Source organism: Muntiacus reevesi, chromosome 1, assembly GCF_963930625.1.
Source record: "Muntiacus reevesi chromosome 1, mMunRee1.1, whole genome shotgun sequence".
NCBI classification, from domain to species: Eukaryota; Metazoa; Chordata; class Mammalia; order Artiodactyla; family Cervidae; genus Muntiacus; species Muntiacus reevesi.
The window spans coordinates 159,986,741-160,014,114 of NC_089249.1; the positions used below are offsets into that span (position 1 = coordinate 159,986,741).

At 45.4% G+C, this 27,374-nt stretch overlaps 1 protein-coding gene across 2 annotated transcripts; it reads right to left on the minus strand.

Annotated features, from left to right (window-relative positions):
- Positions 1-8,023: 8,023 nt before the first annotated feature.
- KIF2C (kinesin family member 2C) lies at positions 8,024-26,077 on the minus strand. Of its 2 annotated transcripts, XM_065914301.1 has the most exons (21): positions 25,924-26,077; positions 24,983-25,077; positions 22,050-22,151; positions 21,824-21,872; positions 19,393-19,515; positions 18,306-18,428; positions 17,657-17,757; positions 16,921-17,016; positions 16,289-16,343; positions 16,017-16,179; positions 14,533-14,623; positions 14,209-14,272; positions 14,040-14,131; positions 13,142-13,284; positions 12,142-12,346; positions 11,910-12,020; positions 11,025-11,092; positions 10,587-10,692; positions 10,382-10,495; positions 8,798-8,921; positions 8,024-8,690 (listed from the first exon to the last, which is right to left on the minus strand). In XM_065914301.1, exons 1-21 carry the CDS (start codon positions 25,985-25,987, stop codon positions 8,608-8,610), a joined length of 2,172 nt encoding a protein of 723 aa, XP_065770373.1. In that variant the 5' UTR covers positions 25,988-26,077; the 3' UTR covers positions 8,024-8,607. The 2 variants fall into 2 exon arrangements, with proteins under 2 accessions (XP_065770373.1, XP_065770379.1); XM_065914307.1 differs by lacking the exon at positions 18,306-18,428.
- Between the last annotated feature and the right edge of the window lie 1,297 nt (positions 26,078-27,374).

Here is a 27,374-nt window from a genome sequence, read left to right on the forward strand (position 1 = left end):
ATTTACAGAACACAGATCACATCATTATATATAAAACTTACTATAACCCAGGTGGTACAGTGATAAAGATCTGCCTGCCAATGAAGGAGATGTAAGAGACATAGGTTTGATTCCTGGATTGGAGAGATTCTCTGGAGTAGGAAATGGCCATCCACTCCAGTATCCTTGCCTGGAAAATTCAATGAACATAGGAGCCTGGCAGACTACAGTTCATGGGGTCGCAAAGAGTCAGACACAACTGAATGACTGAGCACACATACACATAACAACAGAAAATTATTTGAGCTAGTTAACTAATTCAGCAAAGTTATAAGAGGTAGAAACAATTCACACAGTCTTGTCTTATACATATATACTAGCAATAAATAATCAGAAAAAGAATTTATGGAAGCAATTTCATTTTAAATGTCAACATTAATATTTAGGAATATATATTTAATCAAGATTCAAGACTTGCTTTTATGTATGTAAAACTGTAAATTTGAAATTACTGGAAAATAAATTACTTTTCAAAATACCAAGTTGGGGCCAACAAAAGGCTGATAAAAAATATAATAAAAATTTTTTTAAATTTAAAGAGAAGAAATAGGGACTTTCCTGTTGGTCCAGTGGTTAAGACTCCACACTTCCACTGCAGTGGGCACAGGTTCAATCCCTGGTCAGGGAAATAAGATCCATGAGGTGTAGCCTAAAATTAATTAATTAAAATTTTTTTAAAAAGGAGAAATAGAGGAAATGGGAATTTTTTTAAGTTCTCACATTTTCCTGAAAATCTAGAAAATTTAGAAAGTCATGTGTGTTGCGGGACTGAGTACATACCCAGGAGACTTGAAAACCGCCTAATGTCAGTGAGATATGACTGACCAAGCTCTGCACAAGCAGAAAGTGAAGTCTATACACCATATGCAAGTGGAATTTATTTCAGGTTTGCAAGGCTGGTTTAACATCTGAAAAATCAATTAATGTAATATACCTTATTAATAATAAAGTGGAAAAAACATATGATCACTTCAAAATACAGAAAAAACATTTGACAAAATCCAGTATCCTTTCATGATAAAAGCACCCAACAAATTAGAAACAGAAGTGAACTTCTTTACCTCTTAAAGACACCTACAAAAAACCCACAGCTACCATCATAATTAATGATCAGGGACAAGACAAGGATGTCCATTCTCACTACTTTTGTTCAGAATGACAATGGGTGTTTTACTCAGGGAAATTAGAAATAAAGAAAAGAAAAATAAAAGGAACGTTAATTAAAAAGGAAGAAGTCAGACTATCTCTATTCAGATGACATGATCCTAAATAGAATAAATCCCAAAGAATCTACTAAAAAAACTGTTAGGGTTATTAAAAGAATTCAGCAAAGTTGCAAGGTACAATATCAACACTCAGTGAGGGCAGGGAGGAGAAGAGATAAATTAGAAGTTTGGGATTAATATGTACACACTACTAAATATAAGATAAACAACAAAGATCTACTGTTTAGCACAACGAACTATATTCAAAATTCTTTTCCTATAATGGAAAAGAATCTGAAAAAATATATATATATACTTATATACAATATATAAAAATATATGTATATATAAAGTATATATATCCAAATCACTTTGCTGCACATTTGAGACTAATACAACGTTGTAAAGTAACTATACTTCAATTTTTAAAAAATAGTTTAAAAAAAAGATCAACACACAAAAATCAGTTTTTTCTATATATCAGCAATGAACAATCTGAAAAGGAACTTAAAAACAATTCCTTTTGCAATAGCATCTAAAAGAATAAAATATCTAGGAAATATATTTAACCAAGGAAGTAAAAGACTTGTACACTGAAAACTATAAAATATTGTTGAAAGAAATTTAAGACTGAGATAAACAGGAAGACATCTTGCATTCCTGGATTAATATTAAGATGGCAATACAACCCAGATTCAATGCAATTCTTGCCAAAATTCCATCAGCCTTTTTTGCAGAAGTGGAAAAGCTGATCCTTAAATTCATATGGAATTGCAAGGGCCCTCAAAAAAAACAATATTGGAAAAGAACCAAGTTGGAGGACTCACACTTCCTGATTTTAAAACTTATGGTTGTTCCTTTGTGGCCTAATGGTTAGGATTCCAAGCTTTCACTGCCATTGCCCAGGTTTGGTCCCTGGTCAGGGAACTAAGATCCTGCAAGCCACACAGCATGACCCCAAAAAGAAAAAAATATAAACTACAGTAACCAACAGTGAAGTATTGGCATAAAAATAGGCATAGATTAATGGAAGAGCTTCCCAGGTGGCTCAGTGGTAAAGAATCTGCCTACCAATTCAGGAGATGTAGGAGACGCGGGTTCAATCCCTGGATCAGGAAGATCCCATAGAGAAGAGAATGGCAATCCACTCCAGTGTTCTTACGTGGAAAATCCATGGACAGAGGAGCCTGTGGGCTACAGTTCACGGGGTCACAAACAGTCAGTCAAAACCGAGCAAGCATGCACAAAGACTAATGGAATGGCATTTAAAGAATCATTAATAAGTGCATTCTCTTTTTTTAAGTTAGTCAATGTATTTTTGGCTGCACTGGGTCTTCATTGCTGCTCAGTCTTTCTCTAGATGCAGTGAGCCAGGGGCTACTCTCTATTTGCTGTGTGCAGGCTTCTTACTGTGGTGGCTTCTCTTGTTGTGGAGCACAAACTCTAGGAAGTATAGGCTTCAGTAATTGTTTCATGAAGATTCAGTAGTTGTGGCTTAGTTGTCCTGCAGCATGTGAAATCTTCCCTGACCAGGAATCAAAGTCATGTTCCCTGCATTGGCAGGCAAATTCTTAACCACTGGACCACCAGGGAAGTCCTCATTTTCTTTTAAAAAATTTTATGTTTATTTTTTCTTCCAGTTTTATTGAGCTATAATTGAGGTACACCACTATATAGGTTTAAGTTGTACAGCATACTGATTTGATTTATATATATTATGAAGTGATTATCACAATAAGTTTAGTGAACATCCATCATCTCATATAAATATAAATTAGAAAAAATTTTTTTTCTTATGATGAGAACTCTTAGAATTTACTCTTAACTTTCATATGTAACATACAGCAGTGTTAATTATATTTATCATGTTGTACATTACATCTCTAGCACACATATATCTCATAACCAGAAGTTTTTACCTTTTGACTGCCTTCATTCAAGTCCTTAGTCCCCATGCCATCAATTGATTTTCAACAAGGTTGCCAAGACAATTCAACAAGGGAAAGAACAGTCTTAAAATAAGTGATGTTAGAAAAACTAGGTATCCGCATGCAAAGGATGAATTTTGAGCCCCTACCCCACAGTGGCTACAAAAATTAACTCAAAACGGATCAATGGCCTAAATTTAAGACCACAAAACTCTTAGAAGAAAACATTAGAGTAAATCTTCACAGTCTTGGATCTGGCCTAGGATTCTCAGATATAACAGCAAAACTACAAGAAAAACAATGAAAAGTTAAGACTTCATCGAACTTGAAAACTGTTGTGCTTCAAAAGATACCATCAAGAACATGAAAAGACAACCCATGGTGTGAGGAAAAATATCTGCAACTCATAAATTTGATAAAGGTCCAGTATCTAGAAGATGTTGTATAAATAGCTCTTACAAGTCAATGATAAAGACAATCCAACTTAAAAATGGGCAAACGACTTGAATACAGACAAGAGAATCGAAAATTGAAGTTTCACTCACACAAAAACTTATACGCGAACACTGATAGCACAAATGGTCTATTCATTATGCCAAAAAGTGGAAGTAACCTAAAAGTTCATCAACTGAAGGATAAGCAAAAACTGTTGTAGCCATTTGATTGGCATATTATTTGACCATAAAAGGAGTAAAGTGATATATGCTACAACATGATCCTTTAAAACATATGCTAAATGAAGAAGCCAGACAAAAGACCACATTTGATATTATGATACTGTTTATACCAAATGTCCAGAATAGACAAATCCATAGTGAAAGAAAAACAGATTATGGTTGGTTAGGGCTCTAGGCAGAGGTGAGTGGTGGTGTATATGTGGGTGCTCATGGGTAATGGATTTTTTTTTTAATTGATTAATTTATATATATATATTTTTTTGATTTTTTAAAATTGAGGTATAGTTGATGTACAACAGGATTTCTTTTGGGGGAGTCATAAAAATGTTCTGGAATTAGGGGTGATGGTTGCCCAATTAGTGATAGATGATTACACTAGAAAAGCCTGCTAAATTGTATACTTGAAAAGAGTGAGTTTTATACTATGTGAATTACATTTCAATAAAGCAGCTATTATTTTTTTTTATTTTTTTAAGCCCTAAAAAATGAATAAAAATTAAAAAGCCCTGGCATATTTAAGAAATAAAGACTAATGTTCGCTGCCGCCGCCGCGCCGCCGTCGCTCTCCAACGCTAGGGCCGCCTCTAGCTCGCCGAGCTCCAGCCGGAGGAGAAGCAGTGTAAGTAAGGGTCTCTGGACCACCGCTTGTTTAAAGCGGACTGCCCGCAATCAACGGGTGGTAAAGTACGGAGGAAGCGACTGGCTACAAAAGCTGCTCGCACGAGTGTGCCCTCTACTGGAGCAGTGAAGAAACCTCATCTTTATATGCCTGGTACGATGGCATTCTATAATCCAGCGAATGCTGGCAATTTGATCTCTAGTTCCTCTTCCTTTTCTAAACCCCGCTTGGACATCTGGAAGTTCTTGCTTCGCATAATGCTGAAACCCAGCATGCAAGATTTTACACATGACCTTACTAGCATGGGAGATGAGTGCAGTTGTATGATGGTTAGCACATTCTTTGGTACTGCCCTTCTTGGGGATTGGGATAAGGATTGAATTTCAGAAAAACATCTTTGTTTCATCAGCTATGCTAAAGCCTTTGACTGTGTGAATCATGACAAACTGTGCAAAGCTCTTAGAGAGATGGGAATATCAGACCATCTTAGCTGTCTCCCGAGAAAACTGTATATGGGTCCAGAAGCAACAGTTAGAACCCTGTATGGAACAACTGATTGGTTTAAGATCGAGAAAGGAGTAAGAGTACTCACCTATATGCTGAACACATCATGAGAAATGCAGGGCCAGATAGATTACAAGCTAGAATCAAGATAGGTGGGAGAAACATCAACAACAGATATGTGGATGATACCACTCTAATGGCTGAAAGTGAAGAGTAACTAAAGAGCCTCTTGATGAGGGTGAACAAGGGGAGTGAAAGAGCCAGCTTAAGACTAAATATGAAAAAAACTAAGATCATGGCATCTGGCCCCAATTACTGCATGGCAAGTAGAAGGGGAAAAGGTGGAAGTAGTGACAGATTTTCTCTTCTTGGGCTCCAAAATCACTGCAGACAGTGACTGCAGCCATGAAATCAGGAGATGATTGCTTCTTGGCAGGAAAGCGATAATAAACTTAGTGTGTTGAAAAGCAGAGACATTACTCTGCAGACAAAGGTCGGTATACTCAAGGCTATGGTCTTCCCAGTGATCATCTACAGTTGTGACAGCTGGATGGTGAAGAAGTCAGAATGCCAAAGAATTGATGCCTTTGAACTGTGGTGCTGGAGAAGACTCCTAAAAGTCCCTTGAATAGCAAGGAGATCAAATAAATCAACTTTAAGGGATATCAATCCTGAATATTCACTGGAAGGACTGATGCTACAGTTGAAGCTGCAGTATTTGGGTCATCTGATGCAAACAGACAACTCATTGGAAAAGTCCCTGGTGCTGGGAAAGATTGAGGGCAGGAGAAGAGGGCGTCAAGAGTATAAGATGGCTGGACAGCATCATTGATGCAATAAGCATGAACTTGGGCAAACTGCGGGAGACAGTGAGGGACAGGGAGGCCTGGCATGCTGCTGTCCATGGGGTCATGAAGAGTTGGGCATGACTGAGTGACTGAACTGAACTGAAATGGTGTTTGTAGCATTTTTGTCATACAGTAGATTACATCCATTCACTATACTTCTCTGAGTTGTCCTACATGGAAAGACATGTTTTTAATGTTGTCTGTCTCCTGTGCTGTTCCTGTAAGTTTGCTATTAAAATACATTAAACTATAAAAAAAGGAAAAAAAGAAAGACCAACGTGGTTGGAGAATCATGAGAAGTTAGAGAACAATTCATTTATTCATTTGAAATATATATACTGTGTGCTTGTTCAAGATATTGTAGATACAATATTAAAACAAAAATCTTTGTTCTGTGCTTAAATAGCTAGCACTTATTAAATGTGAGACTTTGTACTTACTGCTGGGTGTGTGGACTCAACTTTCTTCTTTTTAACAGTGCTGCATGACTTGTGGCATCTTAGTTTCCCAACCAGGGATCAAACCCAGGCCCCTGGCAGTGAGAGTGCTGAGTCCTAATGACTGGATAGGCAGAGAATTCCCAAACACTATACCAGCATTATTCTTATTCTACAGAGAGCACGAGGTTAAATAACCCACTTAAGTTTCTACAGTCACAGATCTTGGGTCATACTCTACACAATGACTTCAGAAGCTGGGCTCTTAAGTCTCCAAATCATTCTGCTCAAATTATGTTCCCACTGGACCAACAGAAAGGAGCTGACCAGGTGCCAGGTGGGAGGGCATTCAAAATTTATTAAAAGCTTCTTCTGGCTGGTTGGGGAGAATGGGTCTCTGTGTCAAGATTTCAAGATAGGGGGCCCGTTAGGGGTCAGGTCTGGGATGGTGGCATTCATTGGATCTTTGCGATTCTGAGGTGGGTATTGGTGGCCTCATTTTACAGACGTGGCAAGCTGGAAGCTTTTAAGGCCTCAAGAGTTAGTGCCATTTCTGTCAAACTTTTTTTTCAGTCACATGTAACTTTCGAGCACTTAAAATGTGACTAGTATGTCTAAGAAATTAAATTTCTCATTTCACTAATTTTAATCATGGTAAGTGGTTAGTAGTACTGGTGTTTCATTATTGAACACCGCAGGTAAAAATATGGAATACTTTGTGGGGACGGGCTACTCTAGTTGTGGTGTGTGGGCTTCTCATTGCTGACCTCTCTTGTTGCAGAACACACGCTCTAGGGCGTTGAGTTCAGGTGTTGTGGTGCATGGGCCCAGCTGCCTTGCAGCATGTGGAGTCTCCCCAGACCACGGATTGAACCTGTGTCCCCTGCATTGGCAGGCAGACCCCCAACCACTGGACGACCAGGGAAGTCCAAGGTGAATTTCTGAATCTAGGTCCTGTTTGGTTATTTGATGGCACCTCAAACTCATGTGATTCTCTCACCACAAGATAGAGAATGCCCCTACTTTACAATGAAGTTCCTGAGGCTGAAGAAAGAGGGCTAGAACCTGGTCCGTCTGACCCCACTCCTCTCTGGGTCTCTGCAGCAGCCCAGGTGTCCTATTGCCCCCATGTCTCCCCGACTGAAGCCTTCCTAACACACGTATTTGGTTGTGTGGCGCTAGGCTAAAAACCTTTTAGTGGTGCATTACCATTTACCTGGAGAAGGAAATGGCAACCCACTCCAGTATTCTTGCCTGGAGAATCCCATGGACAGAGGAGCCTGATGGGCTACAGTCCACGGGTCGCCAAGAGTCAGACATGACTGAGCAACGAAGCACACACCGTCTACCTGATTCGTGTTCTGTGATGTGGGATCTGGAGCCTTCTGGTTCCCAAACCATCCGTGCCCTGTGTTTGGTTCCTCAGTCTATATGGCAAACTTCTCATTTTTCAAGAGCAAATGTGTTAACCTGTCAGACCCTTTTCTGTCTAGCAAGGCAAGTGCTTTTGTGTCAGTGTTCCCACTGAATTCTTTATCATGTCTTTAGCAGACTGTAAATGACAGAGCACCATTTCCTTTCTGCTTAGAGCTCCTGTATCCAGGAGAAGGCCTAGGACCTCGTCGGCACTGAACAAGGCAGAAGTTGGCATCTTCACCATGTCACTGAAACCGCAGGTGAGGATGTGGCCTCCTGGGGAGAGTCAGCATCAGCACTACCCTGCGGTAGTGTCCCAGAAGGCTCTTCCCACACACCACTCAACAGGCTGACTTTTTTCTCTTTATTATTAGGCATAATGTATAAACACATAAAACAGAAGGGATCCTCATTGGCCTCAAAAACCAGCAGGGAAGGAAGAGGCCCCGGGAAACTTTCTTTCTTTTTTTTTTTTTTTTAAGTACAAGATATATTAGTGACTGGACCAAGGGTGTGGAAGGCAGGCCAGGGCCAGCAGAGCTGAACTATATAGGCTCCTTCTCTCCCCATGGAGCCAGGACAGCCCCAGGGAGCTCTCCCCCAGCAGCTAGTTCACATGGGCAGATTGCTGCCTAGAGGAAAACTCTACGACCGAGAGCCTTCCCCTCTTGGAGAGAAGGGCATTGCACAGGATAACTAAAAGCTCATTCCTTCCATCCTCTTACCCTTCGTGGCTGCAAGTGAGGAAAAGGAAAGCTGTGTCCTATACACAATGGCTGACCCCTCCCAGCTGACCTGGGCCCAGATGCGCCCATACTTGGCATTTACCAAAGCCTGTCCCAGCTCAGACCCACCAGGAGCCTAGAGTTCGCTGAGGAGGGGAGGGGAGGGGAGAGGCTGGGTATGACACCAAACAGATCTTTATTTGCAGTCGTCACTGGGGCCGTTTCTTGCTGCTTATTTGTTTGCTGGCCTGCTCTTCTAGCTGCATGGCCAGGCGCAAGGCCTTGATGACATCTGGAAGGCAGGGGTGGTACACTTGAAGTCAGCAGGTCTCTCAGAGACCCTGTTCCCTCAGGCAGAGCCACCATCACCCAGAGGCCCCACCCTCCGGCTGCCCCCACCTCGCAGGGCTGAGAAGTGCTTCGCTTGCTGGGCCAGGGCACAGTCTGCTTTATTCACAAAGGTCTCCAGGTCGTAGTCTGGTTGCTCAGCCATCTCGGAGAGCTCCAGCCAGTCTGGCCCTTGCTGCAGCAACACAAGATGGACCTTGTCAGGTCAATAATGACCAAACCGATTTAGCAAATCATCCCCAGGGCTCTACCATCTGTAATGCAGATGCCTGTTCCTCTAGCCATGGCCCTGACCCTGCCTCCTGACCTTCCCCCCATAACTCTCAGCTTGAATCTGTCCTTCCCCCACCTCCCAAAAACTTGTCCCTGTCCCTGAGGTCAAATGCATATCTGATGCCCAAGCCAGAAATCTGAGCAAAAATTCTTTCACCCTGCTTGTCCCCCAATCCTAACAATTGCACCCCTGAAATGGTTCTTAAATCTCATGCCTTCCTGTCAATCCCACGACCATGGTCACAGCTAGTCTAGGCACCAATGTCTCTCCTGAACTCTAACAATCTCCTAACTGCTCTTAACTCTAAGCGTTTCTACTCATGCTCTCCCCAGGTCCTGAAGCCAGGCTCTGCACTGTGGCCACAGTCAGGCACCTAAAGCTCTCAAGTCACCAAGTCACCACTCTGCTTAGTCCCTTCAAAGGCATTCACTGCCCTCATAACGAAGTCCAGGCCTTTGGTGTGAACCATAATGTCCTTTAGCATCAGGTCCTGGCTGACGTGTTCACAGCCTCGATCTCCCTCCCTCACCTGCTCACACCTTTTGCTATAGCCAGAGTGAACCTATTGCTCTTCCTGAAAGTACCACGCCCTTTCAAACATTTGGACCCCGAGCCCTTGAGGGAGGGAGGACACATGTAGACACTTACCTTGCATGTTCCCTTCTCAGATCTAAGTGCCCTGAGCTGCCCCCTCTGCTCCACACTCGGAGTGCCCTACTGTTAGGATGCCCTTCAGGCCTCTCCCCAACTTGTGCTTCCACAGTAGGGATCATGGCAGTGGTAGCATCACCTACTAAAGGCTGACCACATGCTGGGGAAGGCTGAGTGTTTAACAACATATCACTTAATCACTTAATCCATCCTTTAAACATCTTGTCTTGACCATTTTGGAGATGAAGAATTTGGGGCCCAGTGAGCCTCAACGACTTTCACGAGGAAACTGGCTCATAAATAGAAGAGTTGGGATTGATCAAGTCTTTCTTTAAGCCTGTTATCCATACTTCATGATTTTGGCCCTTGGTCTCAGCACAGGAGCTGGTGGTATATAGAAAGTATTCACCAACATTCATGAACAGACAAGACCTGGCTACCCTCCAAACCCTCAGTCGGGAGCACAGGAGAGAGAGACTAGCTCCAGCCAGGAAGATGGGGGAAAGCCTATGTGTGCCAGGCTGGAGAAGGAGGTATGGTAATTAGCTGCCCTATAACAGCAGCTGAATAACTAACTGGAGAATTAAGAAATGTTGATCTAGAAGGCTGCCTCTTACCACCCCAGCCGGAAAACTGAGGAGGTGTATGTGTGCATGTAAAGCCCAGGTCACATTCAAAGAATGACGCTGAGCCCAGGGCCAGCTCTCCACCTGTATGATCTCCTTGAGCTCTTCCATGGCCCTTTCTTCCAGCTCCCTGATCTGAGTCATGGCTTCATTGAAGCTGGACATCTGGGAAGACAGTTCGTCTTCTTCCTTGGAGAACTAAGGGGGCAAAAGGAGACACGTAACAGTGTGGCCCAGTCTCCATCTCAGCTGGCCATGTTCCCTGCTTGCCTGGCCCGCCTCCCCTTACATTGCCTGCACTCAGGGCCCCGTTGGAGCTGGTTTCCATCTCTTCTGTTTCCATCTGAATTGGCTGCTCCCCACTGGGTCCACTGTGGGGGCTCAGCTCCTTGACCCTGAGAAAACAAGAAGGTCACAGCTTCCACAGCAGCCTCTTTGGCACTCACAAATGTGCAGCACCACTCAGATTTCGAGACTTCAAGGAGATGGAGTAGTGGCTTTGCTTTGACCTAGAAGGATTCTTATTCACACTGCTCCCCACCAGAGCCTGAAGGGGATCAGAAAAAAAACTTGTAGCATCATATATGGACTCCCAGGACTCAGACTTAGTGAGTCACAGAAGAGGAGACTATAGGCAGAGTCCCCAGAACCCCCTCCCCACTCTCATCACTACCATTCCCTCCCCAACCCTGCCCCTTCCCATCCCACCTGGCATAGGTACCAGTACCTGTCTGCATATCTTAGTGTATTTAAAGTATATTCACAAGAGCTTATGCCTGGTGAGATCATGGCGATCTGCAAAAGAAGGAATGGGCAGTTAATGGTCAAGGATCCCAGGGTAAGGGTGCTCTTGGAGAGGTTGCCAGGAATTGGGGGTAGAGCTCATTAAATACCCACTGTGTGCCAGGCAACTTGCCCCATGGGCCCTGCAAACTAAGATTCTTTATTTTTTATTTTTTTTAAACTAAGATCCTTTAAAGATCAGTCCCCTGTTTTTGCTGGTGTATCTGATTACTCCTGCTTCTTTACTTCTTTACTGACCCATTCCTCTCACCAAGGTCACAATGCAAGACCCTGTGATTACTGCTGGAAACTTTAGTTCACCTGGGCTCAGAGATACTGCCTTAGGGAGAGGGGTTTAGAGCTTAGTCAGCAATTCCCACCTTCCTCAGCAGGAGGAGAGAGATATTCCCTGGCGAGGAAGGTGGGCAGATCTGAGCTAGAAAGCATTATGGATAAAATAAGGGGACAGAAAGTCACTCAAGGCTGAGGCCCTCTCCAATTTCCTAGACTGGGAGCCAGTGACCCCTGAGGGAAGTCACAGAGGGACGAGGACTGCCTCTCCTGCTTCCCCAAAGGTCCTCCTCCTGAATCCTGTAGCCCCCTTTTCATCAGGTATGGGAGGAATGACCTCCCCGACCCAAGAGGTGCACAGACACACAGTAAATGGAGAAGATCCTTTCCTCCCTGCTTGTGTAGGCAAAGAGGACCCTGCTGCCCAAAAGCAGGGGGTGAAGCCCAGTTAAATTAGAGCCTGGAAACCCAGCTAGTCAAGAATACAGAGCCTCTTGCCCAGGGACAGGACTGCACCACTCCAAAGGACCCAACTCACCATGCAGGTCCTTGAGTTCTCACCAATAAAGGAGTCCCTCAACACCTGTGTCAGCTTGCTCTCGCGGAATGGGGTGTGGGCCTTGTTCTGTCCCAGGGCCCTGATGCATTCCTGGGGGACAGCAGGGGAAGCTGAGGTCCCCTCCTTCCTTTCAAGATGCCCTCTCCCTCCTACCCTCTCCTCCCAGTAGCCCTCCAGGGCCACCCGCTCCCCTGCAGCTGGGCCCGGCTACCTTCAGGGCCAGGAGACTCTTGTTGATTTCTGCACCCTCCATGCGGGTCTGCCGGTCGGCACTGGAAGTGTCTGCGCCTCGCTCGTTCCCTGCCAGATCCACTAAAGAGAACTTGCCGTGTACTCTCCCTTTGGTTCGAAGAAGAATCTGGAAGCAGGCGTGGGAGCGGGAAGAGTTGGAGTTGGCAAATGTCTGCCCAGAGGTCCTGTGGCAAAGGAAGACAAAGAAGGGCTATGAGCTCCTGGGGGGGTGGTCACCAGCCACCATGGCACTTGAGGCTCCAAGGCTCAGTTCTCCAGGAGGAGAGGGAGACGGGCCAGGACTCTTAGACGTTCTGTGTCATCCTGTCCCACTTCCATCTTTCCTTCCCTGGGCAGCAGTCCTCCTCCCTCCAGCCACTCTGGGCATGGCTTACCCTGGCAGCCAAAGTACTGAATTCTATGTGAAGGCCTTGGTCAGAGCCTGGGGCATAGGCCGTGGGGAAGCATGAGTTACCTCTGCTGCAGGGCACATAGGGAAGGAGGGACTGTCATGACCCACTTGCTAAACTCGAGGGCCCTGGCGAGGTAGCCCCTCCCTGGTCCTCCATAAACTGTGCAGCACCCACTGCACCACGCCGAGGACCCTGGTAGAAGAGCACTTTCCTCTGTCTACACAGGAGCTCTGGCCCCGTCACTTCCAGCTAGAGCATACCCAGAGCTTCTGTCCCCCACCACAGAGAGAGGGAACACCAAGGAGAAACTCAGAGAAATCGGGAAGCATGCCTCTGGATAACAGTCTGGTAATAAAGCCTGCCCTGGTCAGATTCATGATTTGACTCGCCCCTGACGAGTCTTACCCTGGGTCATTGGCCCCATTGCGACCACTTAAGGCAGAGGCCTTCAGAGCCCTCACCAAGCTGGGGGAAGCGGTGCTCTGTGGAAACAGCAAAGGGCTCAGTGCTCATCTATCGCCTGACCCGGCATTAGAAGGTGGCCCCTTCCTCCGGCCAAACTCTGACCTGCAGGCACTGCCTATGTCGATCATCTTGATGACGTCGTCAGCACAGCTCACCAGGCGCTCCTGCAGCCCCACCACCTGCACCTGCTGCTTGCCGTCCTCTAGCACGCGCAGCTTGGCCTTCTTATTGAGCAGGTCGAACAGCTGTGCCAGGCAGGGAAACAAGGCCAAGGCCGTCAGGCGCCAGGCACCCACCAATCCCTCCCCGCTTCAGAGCCTGTCACAGCTTAGACAATGACTGGGAACAGGAGAGGTGGGAGAGGCTATACTGGATGATAGATGAGCAGCGAGCAGTTCACCTGGGAGCTGAACTGGGCTACCTCAGTTTGATGTGACCCTCCTTCTTTACTGGCTGTGTGACCTGGGAAGGTACTTAGCCACCCAGCCTGGTTTCTCATCTGTGCAATAGCGACAGTAACGGTGATACTTCCTAGTAGGGTTGTGGTGATGAGCTGAGACAAGTTAAGTGCTTAGAACAGTGCTCAGTACCTAGTAACATGTTACTAAGCCACATTAACTATTATCTAGACCCCACTTGGGGAAGGTGACTCTGCAAAAGCGTAGAGAGATACATAGAAATATAGAGAGAGTATGACTATGAGAATGAATGTGTGCAATCAGGAGAAGAGAGATTTAAGAGGGAGGTGCATGGAGGGAGGATAAGGCACACGTAAGCAAACCTCCCGTCTGAGAGGAAGCCCTGAGGCGTGTTCCTGCTTACTTGTTGAGCGTGCCTCCCATCCCACCATTGGACGAAAACCTCCCACACATTTGGGCAAAGTGGCCCAAAGGCATGACAACACACAGGGTATTTGTCTTCTACAATTTCTTGCCAACCTCAAGATTTTAGAAACTTCAGGGGCCCCAGCAGCATAAACAGAGGGCTCCCTGCCAGCTACCTTCCCATTATAGATTTCGAAGAATGTCACATAGACTTCCAGGTCCAGCTTCCGGTATCTGGGCTGATTCTTCAGGAGGAAGACGTCCCGGGCTGTGGGGAGAACCTGGATTAAGTAAGCAACCTGCCCTTCTGTGCCCAGCCCTGCTGGGGCAGAACTTACTACTTACAGGCCATCGCATAGATCCCTTTGGATGCGTTCTGGGCTTTTCCATAGAGGTCTCCACCCATCGTCTGCAAAGGGAAGGGACAGGAGACTGTGCCTTGGCCTAGGCCAGAGCATTACTGGCTCCACCACCACCGTGGGCCATACTACAGCCAGGAGGGGATCTGGACCTGATAAGGCCCTTCCCTGCCCCTGGCACAGCAAGAGCATCTGGAGGTAGGGCATCTGCACTGAGGGGACCTTCTGCAAGAAACTCATTGTCCTTCTTTTCAGAGGCCCAGAGGTGCACTAAGGGCAGGATCACTCTCTGCCAGGCTTGAATACTCACATGAGTCTTGCCACTTCCCGTCTGGCCGTACGCAAAACAGGTTGCCTTTCCGCCTTCAAAGATTGTTTGTACCAGTGGCCTTGCTGTGAACCTAAGAGAAAGGATGGGGAAGCATGCATATCTCTGCTTAAATGTGCTTCCTAGAACGTGGTTCTGCTACCCTTCCAAAGCAGGATTCCTGGGGGCTTCCTTCCAAGCAAAGTGGTCCCACCTGACCCCAGCCCCACTTAAAAATCTGAAATTCTAGCCACCTGGGGAGGGCTGGACCAACTGGCCAGGAGCAGGCTGGTCCATACTCTAACTGAGCCACCAGCACCTCCTCCACCCTGGAAACACAGAGGGAAGCTTGAGCTTAGCAGCCCACTTCCAGCATATGATACACTACAGAGATCAAAGAAACTCTTTAAAGTAAAAGCCTAAAATATTTTAGACTTTGTGGGCCACATAGGTCTCTTCCATATATATACATACATAAGTATACATACATATACATTAAAAAAATTTATTTATTTGGCTGCACTGGGTCTTAGTTGTGGCAAGTGGAATCTTTAGTTGCAGCTTAGTGCAGCATGTGGGATCTAGTTCCCTGACCAGGGATCGAACCTGGGCCCCCTGCATTGTGAGCTCAGATCTTAGCAACTGGACCACCAGGGAAGTCTGAAATATATAGATATATATAATGATTCTTTGAAAACACAAAATCCACTCTTAATTTGAGAGCCATATAAAAAGGGGTTGCAAGCCACCTTTCATCCATGAGCTACAGTTTATCAACCTCTAGTCTAGAGCAGCGCTGTCCAATAGAACTTTCTGAGGATGGATACTGGAAATGATCTCTATCTGTACTGTCCAATAGTAGCCACTGCCGCACATGTCTACTGAGCACTTGAAATGTGGCTCATGTAACTAAAAGACTGAATTTTTTTTTGACTGCACTATACAGCACGTGGGAATCTTAGTTCTCCAATCAGGGATTGAATCCATGCCCCCTGCAGTGGAGGTGCAGATTTTTAACCACTGGACCACCAGAGAAGCCCCTAAAGAACTGAATTTTTAATTTTTTTTAACTTTTATTTAAACAGTCACATGAAGTTAGTGGGAGCTGTACTGGACCAAGCAGCTCTAGTTTGCTGAGCCTGCTAAGCCCAGTGGGTAATGGGTGGCTGTACAGGACACAGACACAGGAAGAGCCCCGGAGGCCTGCCCAGCCCAGTCTCAAATAGGGCAGTGGGAATACTTCACTTCTGTCTACTCGAGCATGGGCCACTAAAGCTGAAACGTAGGATGTGACAGCCCCAACAGGGCCTTCCTCGTGCTAGAAGCCAGAGCCAGCTCTGCGTCATGGCCCATCCAAAGAAGACACAAGAGGAAGCCAGGAAGGGATTCAGAGTCGGCATGCCTGAGAGTGCAAGTGTTACCACAATGTCCCACATTGGAAAAAGGAAGTGTCAGGAGGAAGGGGGAAACAGAGGCAAGGGACTAACCTGTAGACGACTTCATTTGAAGTTGTTTCATCAAATGCGAAGTCAAAGCAGAATGCTTGGTTCTCCAGATACTTTGTTAAGTCCACTTTTAACTTGGGCTCATGGACCAAGAGGACACACTTGCTAGGAACGGAAATCACATCAATTTCTTTCTTGGCCAACTCTGCAGAAGGACAGTATTTCAGGGGTTGCTCCCTGGACACTGGGGACCCTCAGTCTGAAGCCTCATTCTGACTGAACTTACCTTGGGGCTAAGGTAAGGTGGGGCTTACCTTGTTTATTCAGTGGGCGTTTCCTAACACAGACACATATCCTGTGCTCTTCGATCTTCAGGAGGAGAGAAGACAACCGTCAGCAAAAGGTCAGTGGAATATTGAAAGAAAGCTTGTACAGAACCCCTCCCTTACTAATCATATATCTGGCCCAGTCAGGGCCCGAGATCTAACACTGGGACCCACTGTGCTCATAGTTACTCTAGAGCACAAGAAGGTGGCTCTGAATTTTCTTCTCAGTTTTATCACTCTGCTGCCTATAGGAGGTTTCAGCACACTTGCATGATTAGTAGTAAGAATCTAGCCAATCTATTGAAGCAGAGAGAATGGGGGCTGGAAGGGGATTTATAAAGATCAGAGTCTCCCATCTAGCCCTTGCTAGCTCCAGCCCACCAAAGGGTATTTAAAAACCCCTTGAGGGTGAGTGACGATTCCTATACGCTGTCATTCCTTTAAGAGATGTTTCTGTCTCTCAGTTATACGCCTACTCAGGAAAAGAATCTTTTTATATATATTAAAAAATGAATCTGCTGTATACCTGAAACTAACATGATATTGAAATCAACTATATTTTTTAAAAAATTGTATGCCTACTCAGGAAGGAGAGATAGAAGCCCCTTGGGATTACTTACTGGATCAGCTGCAGTAAGCGGGTGACATTCCAAAGTAGCTCGAAATTCTTTAATCATCCGGGCAAATTCCCAGTTTGGAAAGCTGCTGTCATACTCCTGTTTGGGGTAAGATTGAAGAAGGACTGACTGCCAAGGTCTAAGTGTTCACAGGCCTCAGTGCTAGGCAGTGGCAACAACAGCCCTTCCTATGCACACAGCCCCTTCAGCGCTGACAAAACCCCCACACGATCTCATTGCCCTTGACTCTGGCTCCGGGCAGAGAATCCAGGCACAAAGTTTTGGGAACAGAGATTGCCAGGGGGGCCTAGGCATGCGGTAACCACTCTAGGAAGTGGGGCAAGAGCCACTTCCCTATGTCTTAGGAGACCAGCAGGCTGGGATTCTCCTGTGCCATTAACCCTACCAAAGGGAGATAATCCAAACTGGAATCCCACTGTGGCACCCCAAATATGCACAACTAGGAGGTCAGGGGAAGTAGGCAATTGCCATTGCACTGGGTGATGGGCGTGCCCACTGGATAACCAGTAGGAAATATTCATCATCTGAAGGCCTTCAGAAAAATATCTGAATTATTTGTTCTCTGAATCCTGATGAGAAACTGGTTAAAATTCTTGGTTATCAGAACTGGAGCCTCAGAAATGCTGGGGCTGAACCGTTATCTATCTCTGTTGCTGGCAAGGTTGCAGTTAAGGATGTCTGTCCAAAAACCCTTGCCCATGCTTCCCAAGAAAGGTACCTGAGCTCGCTTTATTCTCATTTCAGAGTTCTGGGCTCTCTTCTCTTCTCGCTTGTTCTTCATTTTTTCCATTTCCTTCACAATACATGATTTCCTCCGAACTAGTGGAAGAGAAAAAAGAGGAAGCCCTCTCTTTTACCTATCTAGGCCAGCCTGCTCTTCTCTGGCTGTTGTGTGGAGTCCTGGTCCTTTCTCATGGCTAGACCTTCTCTAGACCCTTGCTCTTACATCACCACATGCAAAGAGAGGAAGCACCAGCTATGACTCTTGGGATGACCAAGCTGACAAGAAACTTGCTAATATGAGCACTCCAGGTCTAACCCAAGTTCTCTCTATGCCTCTGTGGCCTTTTTCTCAACAATCAGTAGAGATGAGATCGTCCCTGTTTGGTGGTCACTCTGGGCTGTTGTTTAGGTGTTGATCAAGACTTTAGCTGTGACAACACCTCAGTTACATCAGAGAGCTTCTGCCAGCTGGCAGTGAGTGACAGGGTCACCTGTTCTGAAAGATCGATTCCGTGGCCACAGGGCAGCATGTCCCCATGTGACAGACATGGTTTGAACTCAGGTACCAAGCAGGCCAGGTTGGGACGGGCCGTAACTCCTATCCTGCACTGGAAGCAGGGTACCAGACAGCTCAGTGTCTCTACCTGACTTCACAGAGTTTGCAGAAGAGCTGTCTCGGATGGAGTGGACTTGCTCTTCCACCTCCTTGCTGACCATCGTCAATGGTATTTCACCCACTGCAGGGCAGGAGGGCCTAGAGAGGCCGGCTGTAGGGGAACAAGAGTCATTGGAGAAGCAGGCAGGCATACGGCAGCTGTGTTCATCTGAGCCCTAGAGGGTCACAGGCCAGGAGGATGGCTACTGACTGCCAGCTCAGCAAGGGCTCAGGTTCTACTGTGTAAGCAGAGCTCAGGCTTTTCCCTTCATTTCAATCCACATTTTGAACCCAGTAAGCCCCGCCAAGGGTTGGCTCCTGGTGTCAAGAAATCTTAAAGGTTATGTGAGTTGCTCAGTATGCGCTTCACTATGAAGGGAAAAGCCTCTAAAGGTCTGACCTCTTTAGGCTTGACCAAGGAAGGGTTCTCAGGCTAGGCCAGGCCTTTCAGTTCATTTGGGAAAAATTTCTGACTTCAGAACCTAAGTGGTTAACAGGAGCAAGGACTGAAAACCAGGAAAATGGGAACCTGGTTCAACCTAGAAAGGTACAACCAGAGAGGTACAACCCACAGCAACTTCCCATCTCTGGCCATGACCCTTTTGTTTACCTTGACTTTAAATCACTTAATTTACTAATGATTAGTACAAATTGACAATTAAAAATGTTTTTAAAATCCCATTTATATAAAATCCAAAAAAAGAGAAAGTTAATTTATGTGATCCAAAGTCAGGACATAGATACCCTTGGGGCTTAGGAATTGGGAGGGGGCCTGAAGGGGACTTTTGGAGTGCTGGTAATGCTGTTTGATCTAGGTGTCAGTTATATGAGTGTGTTTACTTTGTGAACTATATAGTCAGTGACAGATTTACATTCCTGTATGTATATATATTATGTTTAAATGAAGTTTAAAGAGTAAAGTGAGAGGATTTTCAGGTAGGGGAGCAGTGGTGCAGGCGCAGACGGTGTAAAAGCCAGGGAGCACAGGAATCCTAGGGTGTTCTAAAACAGGCTCAGGGCCATGTGTGAAGCGCTGCTCTAGGGCCTCAAACAGGGAGAATAGATTCATTACTCACTGGAAACTGAAAACTGTTTGCGGGAATTTGCAGATGCAGGCAGCTCCACCTCCATATCATTCTCCTGAGTGGTGATTCGAACCTCTGAGACAGTGGACATGCGAGTAGAGCGGCCTCGGAGACCTGAAGGACCAAGGGCCACGGTCAGTCAGTGCATTGTGATCCGAGAGCAAAAGAGAGGGGCAGTCGAGGGTAACCCTTCAAGATTCTATACAGGGCGAGATGGGTCCTGACACCTGGAAAGGAGCCCACCAACTTCCCATTCCTTCCATCCAAAGAAAGAAAGGCCAAGTACCAGTGACCCTAAAACTAATTTGTTATATTCTGCAGTCTGAGAGCTCCTGAGGGCTCCCACAAGAGCATCTGTCTGGAGTAAATGGAAGAACCTACAGACAATCTGAGATCATTTCTGGAGACACAGACCTAATCCCAGAAAAAAAGCATTTTAATCTTAGCAGCAGTACCTACCATTCTACAGTCTTCCCAAACGTCCAGAGGTAAATACCAGTATTCCCAACTGATAAAAGGGGACATTAAGGCATAGAGAAATTAAGCAATTTGCCCAGTGTCACTCAATTAGTAAGTGTCAGAGTCAAGATGTGAACCCAAGACTGCCAGATTTCATGATCAGGGCTTTTTCCACTGCTCCAAGATGCTTTACAGAGCCAGACCTGGGCCACATCGTCAGAAGCCATGGAACCAGCAACTGATTTTTCTAGAATCTTAAAAGAATGCTTAACTGACAGAAACAATTTAACTGAGTTTATACAATTAAGTTGTTTAAACAAATTTAATTCTTGTCAATTTCTATTCATCTATATTGCTTCCCTTCATAAGAAATAATGTACCTATAAAATAAAAGTAGTAAATTTGGAATTAAAACACTAGTGTCATATAAACAAATATCAACTTATATGGAATTTGAGTTTCCTAAGTTTAGGCTGATGTGATGGCTCTATATAATCAATCTATGTTTTTCACAAAGAGCATGAATTATTATAATATTCCTGTATCTCAAAAGATCTGTGATCTTGTGTTTCACTTCTACTGTTCAATGTCATTCATTCAATAATGAATCATTATTTTTTCCTATTAAAAGGAGCGGTAGGGGTCCAGTGGTTAGGACTCCGTGCTCTCATTGCCGAGGGCCCAGGTTCAATCCCTGGTTAGGGAACTAAGATCCCATGAGCCAGATGGCATAGTCAGAAAAAAAAGGAGCAGTGGCAATATCCTTTTGGTACATGCATGTGGAGAGAGACCACTGCCACCCATATTTCTCCTGGAGGCTACTGGAGTATACAGCCAGCAAGAGAGGGCCAGCATTACACTACTCATGCCTAGCTCAAGCTCAAAACCATCCCACCTTTCACCTTGGGCCCCTGGGAAACCTGAAGCTCCAGTCATGTACTCTCTGGGCCCAGGGTGGCTGGATTATGTTGAGATAGTGATAACCCCCTGACTGGGACAGGTTGTGCAGGCTGTGAAGTATAGCTGGCTCTGGGTTATAAACTGGATTATCTGGGCAGCTTGTGCATATAGGCACCCGTCACAGCCTACCGTATTTAAAGTAGATTTATGCTGATTCCTGCAGAGAAAGCCTAACTTTCTCCTGGAGTTCAAAGCACTGCTATTATTTGTCCAATCCCACCCTACCCCCAGATCACCACAGTACTACCAACTCTACCTCTAAATGGCCCTGACCTAGCTTTTCTGACAGCCCACTCACCATCTCACTCCAAGGCATGTCGTTTCCCCAGGGAGAGAAAACAAGCCCAGAATTGGGTTGATTACTGCTCTGGATTCCACAGGAAAGGCTTCCAGGCCAGTTGGCAAATTTCCCAAATGCACCAGATTCAAAGAGACTGGTCTAAGCTGTAGGTTGAATGGTTGAATTCTCTTTTTCTTTTTTTTAACTGCTTCAGAGGTAGGATTGACATGAAAACAGCTGGAAGTATTTTCTGTGTACAACTTGATGGATTTGGAGGTAAGTATACACCCATAAAACCATCATCATAATCAATACTATAATCTACTCATCACCTCCAAAGTTTCCTCCTGTACCCCTCGTTTTATACTTTGTTTTCTCCTTTTGTAGTAAATCACTCAACATAAGATCTACCCTCATAGTAAATTTCTAAGTATACAATACACTCATTGATCATGGGCCCTATGATATACATTAAATCTCCAGAACTTCTTTATCTTGCCTAACTGAAACTTTGTACCCTTTGACCAACACCTCTCCATTTCTTCCTCCCTGAAGGTTGGATTCTTCCTCACAGAAAGAGACGTGGAAGACAGGGCAGGACTCAGCCTACACAGTAGCAGTCTTTTAAACTGGAACCGTGAGTCTACTCACAGCTTCCTGAGCCCCAAGAACATCATTTCTGGCACAAACCCCATGACAGTGAGCCAGTAGAAATCCATTTACCTTCCTTTGGAGCAGGAATTTTGGAGCTGACTGATCTGCGCTTTTGTTTCTGAAAAACAAAACAAACCACCACAACATATGGGTCTTATCCGCTCTCAAGGGCCTATTCTGGGCCCATGTGCTGTGCTGAAGTACTAAGCAGACCCAGAAAACAAACCAGCAAAGACCCAAACAAGCCGAGTGCATCCTCTGGGGCACTGGCTGTAGTCAGATGACTGGCAGCTACCTGAACCGTTACATTCTCCTGCAGGGGAAGATTGTCCTTCGGGTGTAAAGGAAGAAGCTGTAAGAGTTCTGGGTTTACTGCAGCCACATCATCAAAATCTACCTGCAAGGAGAAAGTAAAAGTTTCTGTGAACAACATAGCTTGTTCAATTCAATTGCATTTCTGCAATCAAGGCTACCCCTAAATTTATATTTTATAAACTTTAAGTTCCGCCAAGTACTAACAGCTATAAACAAATATTTATTCCCTGATCATGTTTTACCATCTAGATGGATATTGGTTTCTGATTTCCAAGCCAATGGTAGATGTTAGTGATGAGAATGAGGTGAGGAGGAAGGCAGACAGGCAGGCAAACAGTCAGACAGTCCACAGTAGATCTCGACCACTTGGCTCCCTACTGCTCTGTGGGGCAGTGGTGTCCTGCTGGGCATAGCCCCTGAACACCTTTTGCTGCCTGCCACCAAGGCGGAAACAATTCTAACTGTCCCACTGATAGTCAAATGGAGGGCCCTTCAGGATCTTATGGGCGGGGACAAGCTCCCGAGAGCTGTTACCTAGTCCTAAATCTACCTACATTTTCTACTGGGCCCAGAAACGTCTTCCCCAGTCACAGCATCCTACTCATGCCTTCCCTACTTTCTGTGCATACCTGCAATGAGGTCACAATTCCAGGTTTACATCACCAGAGTCCTGAAACCCTCTAGGGACAACTCAGGCTTCATCAGCATATTTCACAGCAGATTCAAACACACCAAAATAGTACCAACTTGATTATTTGTGTTTCACATTTGTGATAAAATGTGAAAGACCTGCAGAATGTACTCCAGGGTGAGAATTCCACTTCCTACATATGCAACTTTTATGTATTAACAGCTTCTTCAAACACTTATTAGGCATGAGTAGGCAGCAGGGGGAAGGTACTCAAAAGTGAACTAAGACATGTATTGGACTTCCCTAGAGGTCCCATGGTTGGACAGCTGGGAAGATTTCACATCCTGGGGGGCAACTGAGCCCGTGTGCTACAGCTACTGGGTTCAAGCTCTAGAGTCGTAAGTACTGAGCCCATGCTCTGCATCAAGAGAAGCCACTGCAGTGAGAGGCCCACGCACTACAACTAGAGAGTTGCCCCAACTCACTTCAACTAGTGAAAGCCCACATGCAGCAACGAAGACCCAGTGCAACCAAAAAATAAAAGAGACATGTATTGCCCTTGCCTTCAGTGAGCTCATATTCTAGTGGGGGAGAGAAGCCATATGCACAAAGGGCTGGAAACCCAAGCAGCATGGGACACACAAGGAAGACAGAACAATCAAGTGCAAAAGCTGGTGAGTACTTCAGTAGCCATACTTCTATTCACCTTTCTTGGACAGCTACAAACCCTTACTACTACCCCTCCACCCCAATTCCAATCCCTAAACTACAGAGATCATAAACAATGCAGGAGACCAGAGTTCTGACATTAACTGATTCTCATGTTAATGATTCAGGAAGGGATAAGAGTGTGGAGGCAGCGAGGCACTGGGCAGGGTCACAGGGTGGGGAACTGCCCCACTTGTCCCTGGCACAGGATACTCTGGGAGGAGTCTATAGTAAGAAGGGCAAAAGTTGATTGGGATCAGATCTTGAAAAGGCTTTGAATGCCTCACTAAGAAGGTTTAACTTTATTCCACAGGCAATGTTTGAGCTGGAGTTAAGACGCAATAAGAATTGTATTTCTAAACAAACAACAAAAACAACTCACAAGGAACTGCTAATAGATGGTTGAAAGGGATTTTAGGAAACTCTTGATTCAAGGACAGATGATATAAAGAATTCAGTTCTTCTATCTCTCAAATATACCACCTAAATAAACATGTACCTACCATAAGGCACTATGCTAAGCAAGCACTTTACATGTGTTATCTCATTAAGCTTCACGGAAGCGGGTCCAGGTTTGTCTTATTCACCTCTGTATCCCCAACAACAAACACACAGGCTGGCATTTTGGAACCAGTACAGAAGGATTTGTTGAATAAGTCCTCAAACAACCCTATGAGTAGATATTATTATCATCCTCATTTCATAAATGAAGAAGCTGAATTTCTAATAGGAGCAGAAATGTGCTTAAGAACACATTAAGCAGTGGCAGGGCCAGACTCTAGAATCCAGGTTTTCGTACTCAGCCTGGTGAGCTCTTCACTACACCACATGCCTCTAAAACATAAATGTCTTAGGTATATCCCTCCTTCTTCTCAAAATCCTTCCAAGGCTCCCACTGTCTGCAGAATAAGATCTTAAACATCTTAGTGCCAGAGACAAAGGCCTTCTAGTCTCCCTTTTCAGTCTTTTTGCTGCTGCCAAGTATATTAAGCCTTCCTCTGTGCCTGGAGTCAGTTTCTTTACCAGTCCCCATGAGGGCCACCTCACTGTTTCTTTGGCCCCACTCCCACAAGCCCATCTTCAGTGAGTTTCCATCTCTGAGCTGCTCTAGCATTATTCTGTGAAGTCGCTCAGTCGTGTCCGACTCTTTGCGACCCCATGGACTGTAACCTACCAGGCTCCTCCATCCATGGAATTTTCCAGGCAAGAGTACTGGAGTGGGTTGCCATTTCCTTGACTTCTATTATTGGGTGTTTCAGAAACATACTTTTGTCTCCCCAAAGAGATTATCAATTTTACTCTCCAAATCAGTATCATAGGTAGTGTACACTCAGAAGCTAGCTTGGTTGAGTAAGGTTTTAGAAGTCTGTGCAGTTTGCTTTCTACAAACACACCAGAAACTGTTGATTGCTTCAATTTAGAACAAGGCTGCCTTAAAAAAAGTCCCAAAGCATTCAAAGAGGACCACATTTAAGATTGGAGAGGACAAGTCAGCATTGAAAACAAGGCTGACACAAGTTCCATTTCTACACATGTCTTTTTAATTGTAGTAGAGGCACACTCATAGAACCCACCTCTTTGCCCTTTGTATCTCCTCCTTCTTTCCATTCCACTGAAACGCAGGATTTCTCCAAGTTCACAGTGCTTATACTGGCACTGTGAATTATGCCTACAGTATGAAAAAGCCAGAGTTACCTATCTTTTTCACTTTTAGGATCCCAGAGACTCAAATGTTAAGTTGACCTCAAGGAAGGGACAGTTGACTTTCTAACCCCAGCAGACAAACCTCTTGGCACCCCACCCTTGGAATATCCCTCAGTGACCTAGGCAAGGAACAGTTCTTAAAACTGAGCTGCAGAGGATAAGGGCTCACCCCCACTCAAAAGAGAGACTACAGCGTGGTGAAGGTATGTTTGGGCAGGGGAGTCTCTCTAGTGCTTAGGTGAGCCATTCTGCAACACAGCACTGAGGCTCTAGTGCCCTCAGGTTTCCCTATCTCACTCCTGACCTTTATGTCTGACAATTCTAATGATACTGGTATCATTAGACCTGCCATAATTGAGATACCTGCTGAACTGAAAAGGAGAGGGCAGAACTGCAAGCTCCTGAATGAAGAGCAGGGATCTCATAATTTGTCCCATTACCCTGAATTCGGTGTCTGACATATTGTAAGTGCTCAGTGTTAATGGGAGAGTAGAGGGGTCAGAGAGCCGAGGTCCCTGCAAGAGCAGGGCAGTTTCAGGGGAGAACTTTGGAGGGGAAGGGAATCCTGACTTCCCGGAGAGGTCCAGTGACACGGGGGCTCCGCCCACTCCTGGAGGACGGAAAGGAGACGCATGGCCAGTGCAGAGGCCCCTGGCCGTTGGCGGGGAAGACTGACCGCCAGTGAGGAGACCTAGACCAGGGGTGTGGGGGGATCCACAATAGTGATTCAGGGCCTGCCATTTGGGGAGGGGCGGTAATTTCAGTCGTCTCAGCCCACGGGTCCCTTTGGTCTAAGGACCCCGCCCCTCACCATTACTGCGCTGGATCTTGATGGTGAGACCAGGAAACAGGCGAGCCTGAAGAGACGAGTCCATGTGCAGGCAGGCGCTCCGGTGAGGGACACGCGAAAGGCCAGAAAACCACAACTCTGGTAATCCTAACGCCGCGTAAACCGCCGAAGTTTAAATCCCGCGCGCCAGCGTCCCGAAACGTCATCACGCTGTCGCCGGTCTCCCTTCCGCCAATCAGCGGCGTTCTGCGGAGCCTTTTGGGAAACGTAGTCTCCGGGACGCCTTCCGGCGTCTGGAACCGCCCACTCCTCTGCCAGACCGCTGAACGCAGGGCCTGTTGGGAGCTTTGGGAACCCGCGCTACGGGAGGTCTCTTTTTCTCTGAGTTCAACCAGCGGCTTTGCTGCTGGGGTCCTTTAAACTCAGAAACCTCAGAGTGATGTGAGAGAGGGAGGGTTCTGAGGCCCTATAGTCATGGATTCGAACCTCAACTTCATTAGTTGCCTACTTAGTGGCCTCATACAAGTTAACAAACTTTCCCTCTTCGCGCGATGGGGAGCATGTTTGCTCCCTTGTGATGTTATTGCTGAGTTCCGATGATGGGGGACTCCGTTTGGAGTGCGTGGAAGACCAGGTTCACTAGGTTTTTATCGAGTGTCTTATCAAGTGCTAAGCGCTGGAAATAGTAATTGTGAACAGGACACATAGTTCTTGCTCTCAACGTAACATTTCTAATGCGAACAGGGAACAAAAAGAAGTAAATTACAAGTAAGTTACGAAGTGTGGTAGGTGCTCTGAGGGAAACAAATTGGAATACAGAAAAATGGAGGAACCTCATTAGGTAAAATGGCCAGGGGAGAAATCTTTGAAGTGATAACCTGAGTTGAGAGAACAAGAAGGAATGTCAAAATGAAGGGTCTTAGAGAAAGAAGCCAGCGTGGCTGGAAGGCAATAGATGAGTGGGAGAGGAGTGAGATCAATTTAGCATCTTGTATCCCATACTAATAATTTTGACTTTTATCCTCATGAGAAATCACTGAAGAATTTTGAGCAGAGGAGTGACATGATGTGAGTTACATTTGATTTTGTTTATTGGGCTTGCTCTGTTTGGAGAACTAATTTGAAGGTGGCAAGACTGGAAGTGAGGTGACCATTTAGTAGGCAAGAGATTATGCTGGCATAGCCTGTGGTTGTAATACTGGAAATGTAGCCAAGAGAATGGATTAAAGGTGTACCTTATTGGAGAGGTAGAGTGAATGGATTTTGCTGATGGGGTTTGTGAAAAGATTTCAGTCTTAAATGAAACAAGAGGATATGAAATGGAGAATCTCACACATCCACCCTCCACAGAATGGAACTTAGAGACTAATTTCCCCTAATTGCCTGGCTTACAGAAAAAAACACTTCCTGATCAAGGGAACATCCACCAAAAATTACTCTCCATTGTCAAGCCAATGAACTTAATACTTTGG

What these genes read in the sequence shown, in the direction of transcription:
- KIF2C (XM_065914301.1), bottom strand. Translation starts at nt 25,987, where the DNA reads ATGGACTCGTCTCTTCAGGCTCGCCTGTTTCCTGGTCTCACCATCAAG. An exon ending in CAAGATCCAGCGCAGTAATG is followed by an intron (nt 25,078 to 25,923) that starts GTGAGGGGCGGG and finishes TTCATACTGTAG; the next exon opens with GCATAATTCACAGTGCCAGT. An exon ending in GGGCCCTGAGTGCAGGCAAT is followed by an intron (nt 10,496 to 10,586) that starts GTAAGGGGAGGC and finishes TTGCCCCCTTAG; the next exon opens with TTCTCCAAGGAAGAAGACGA.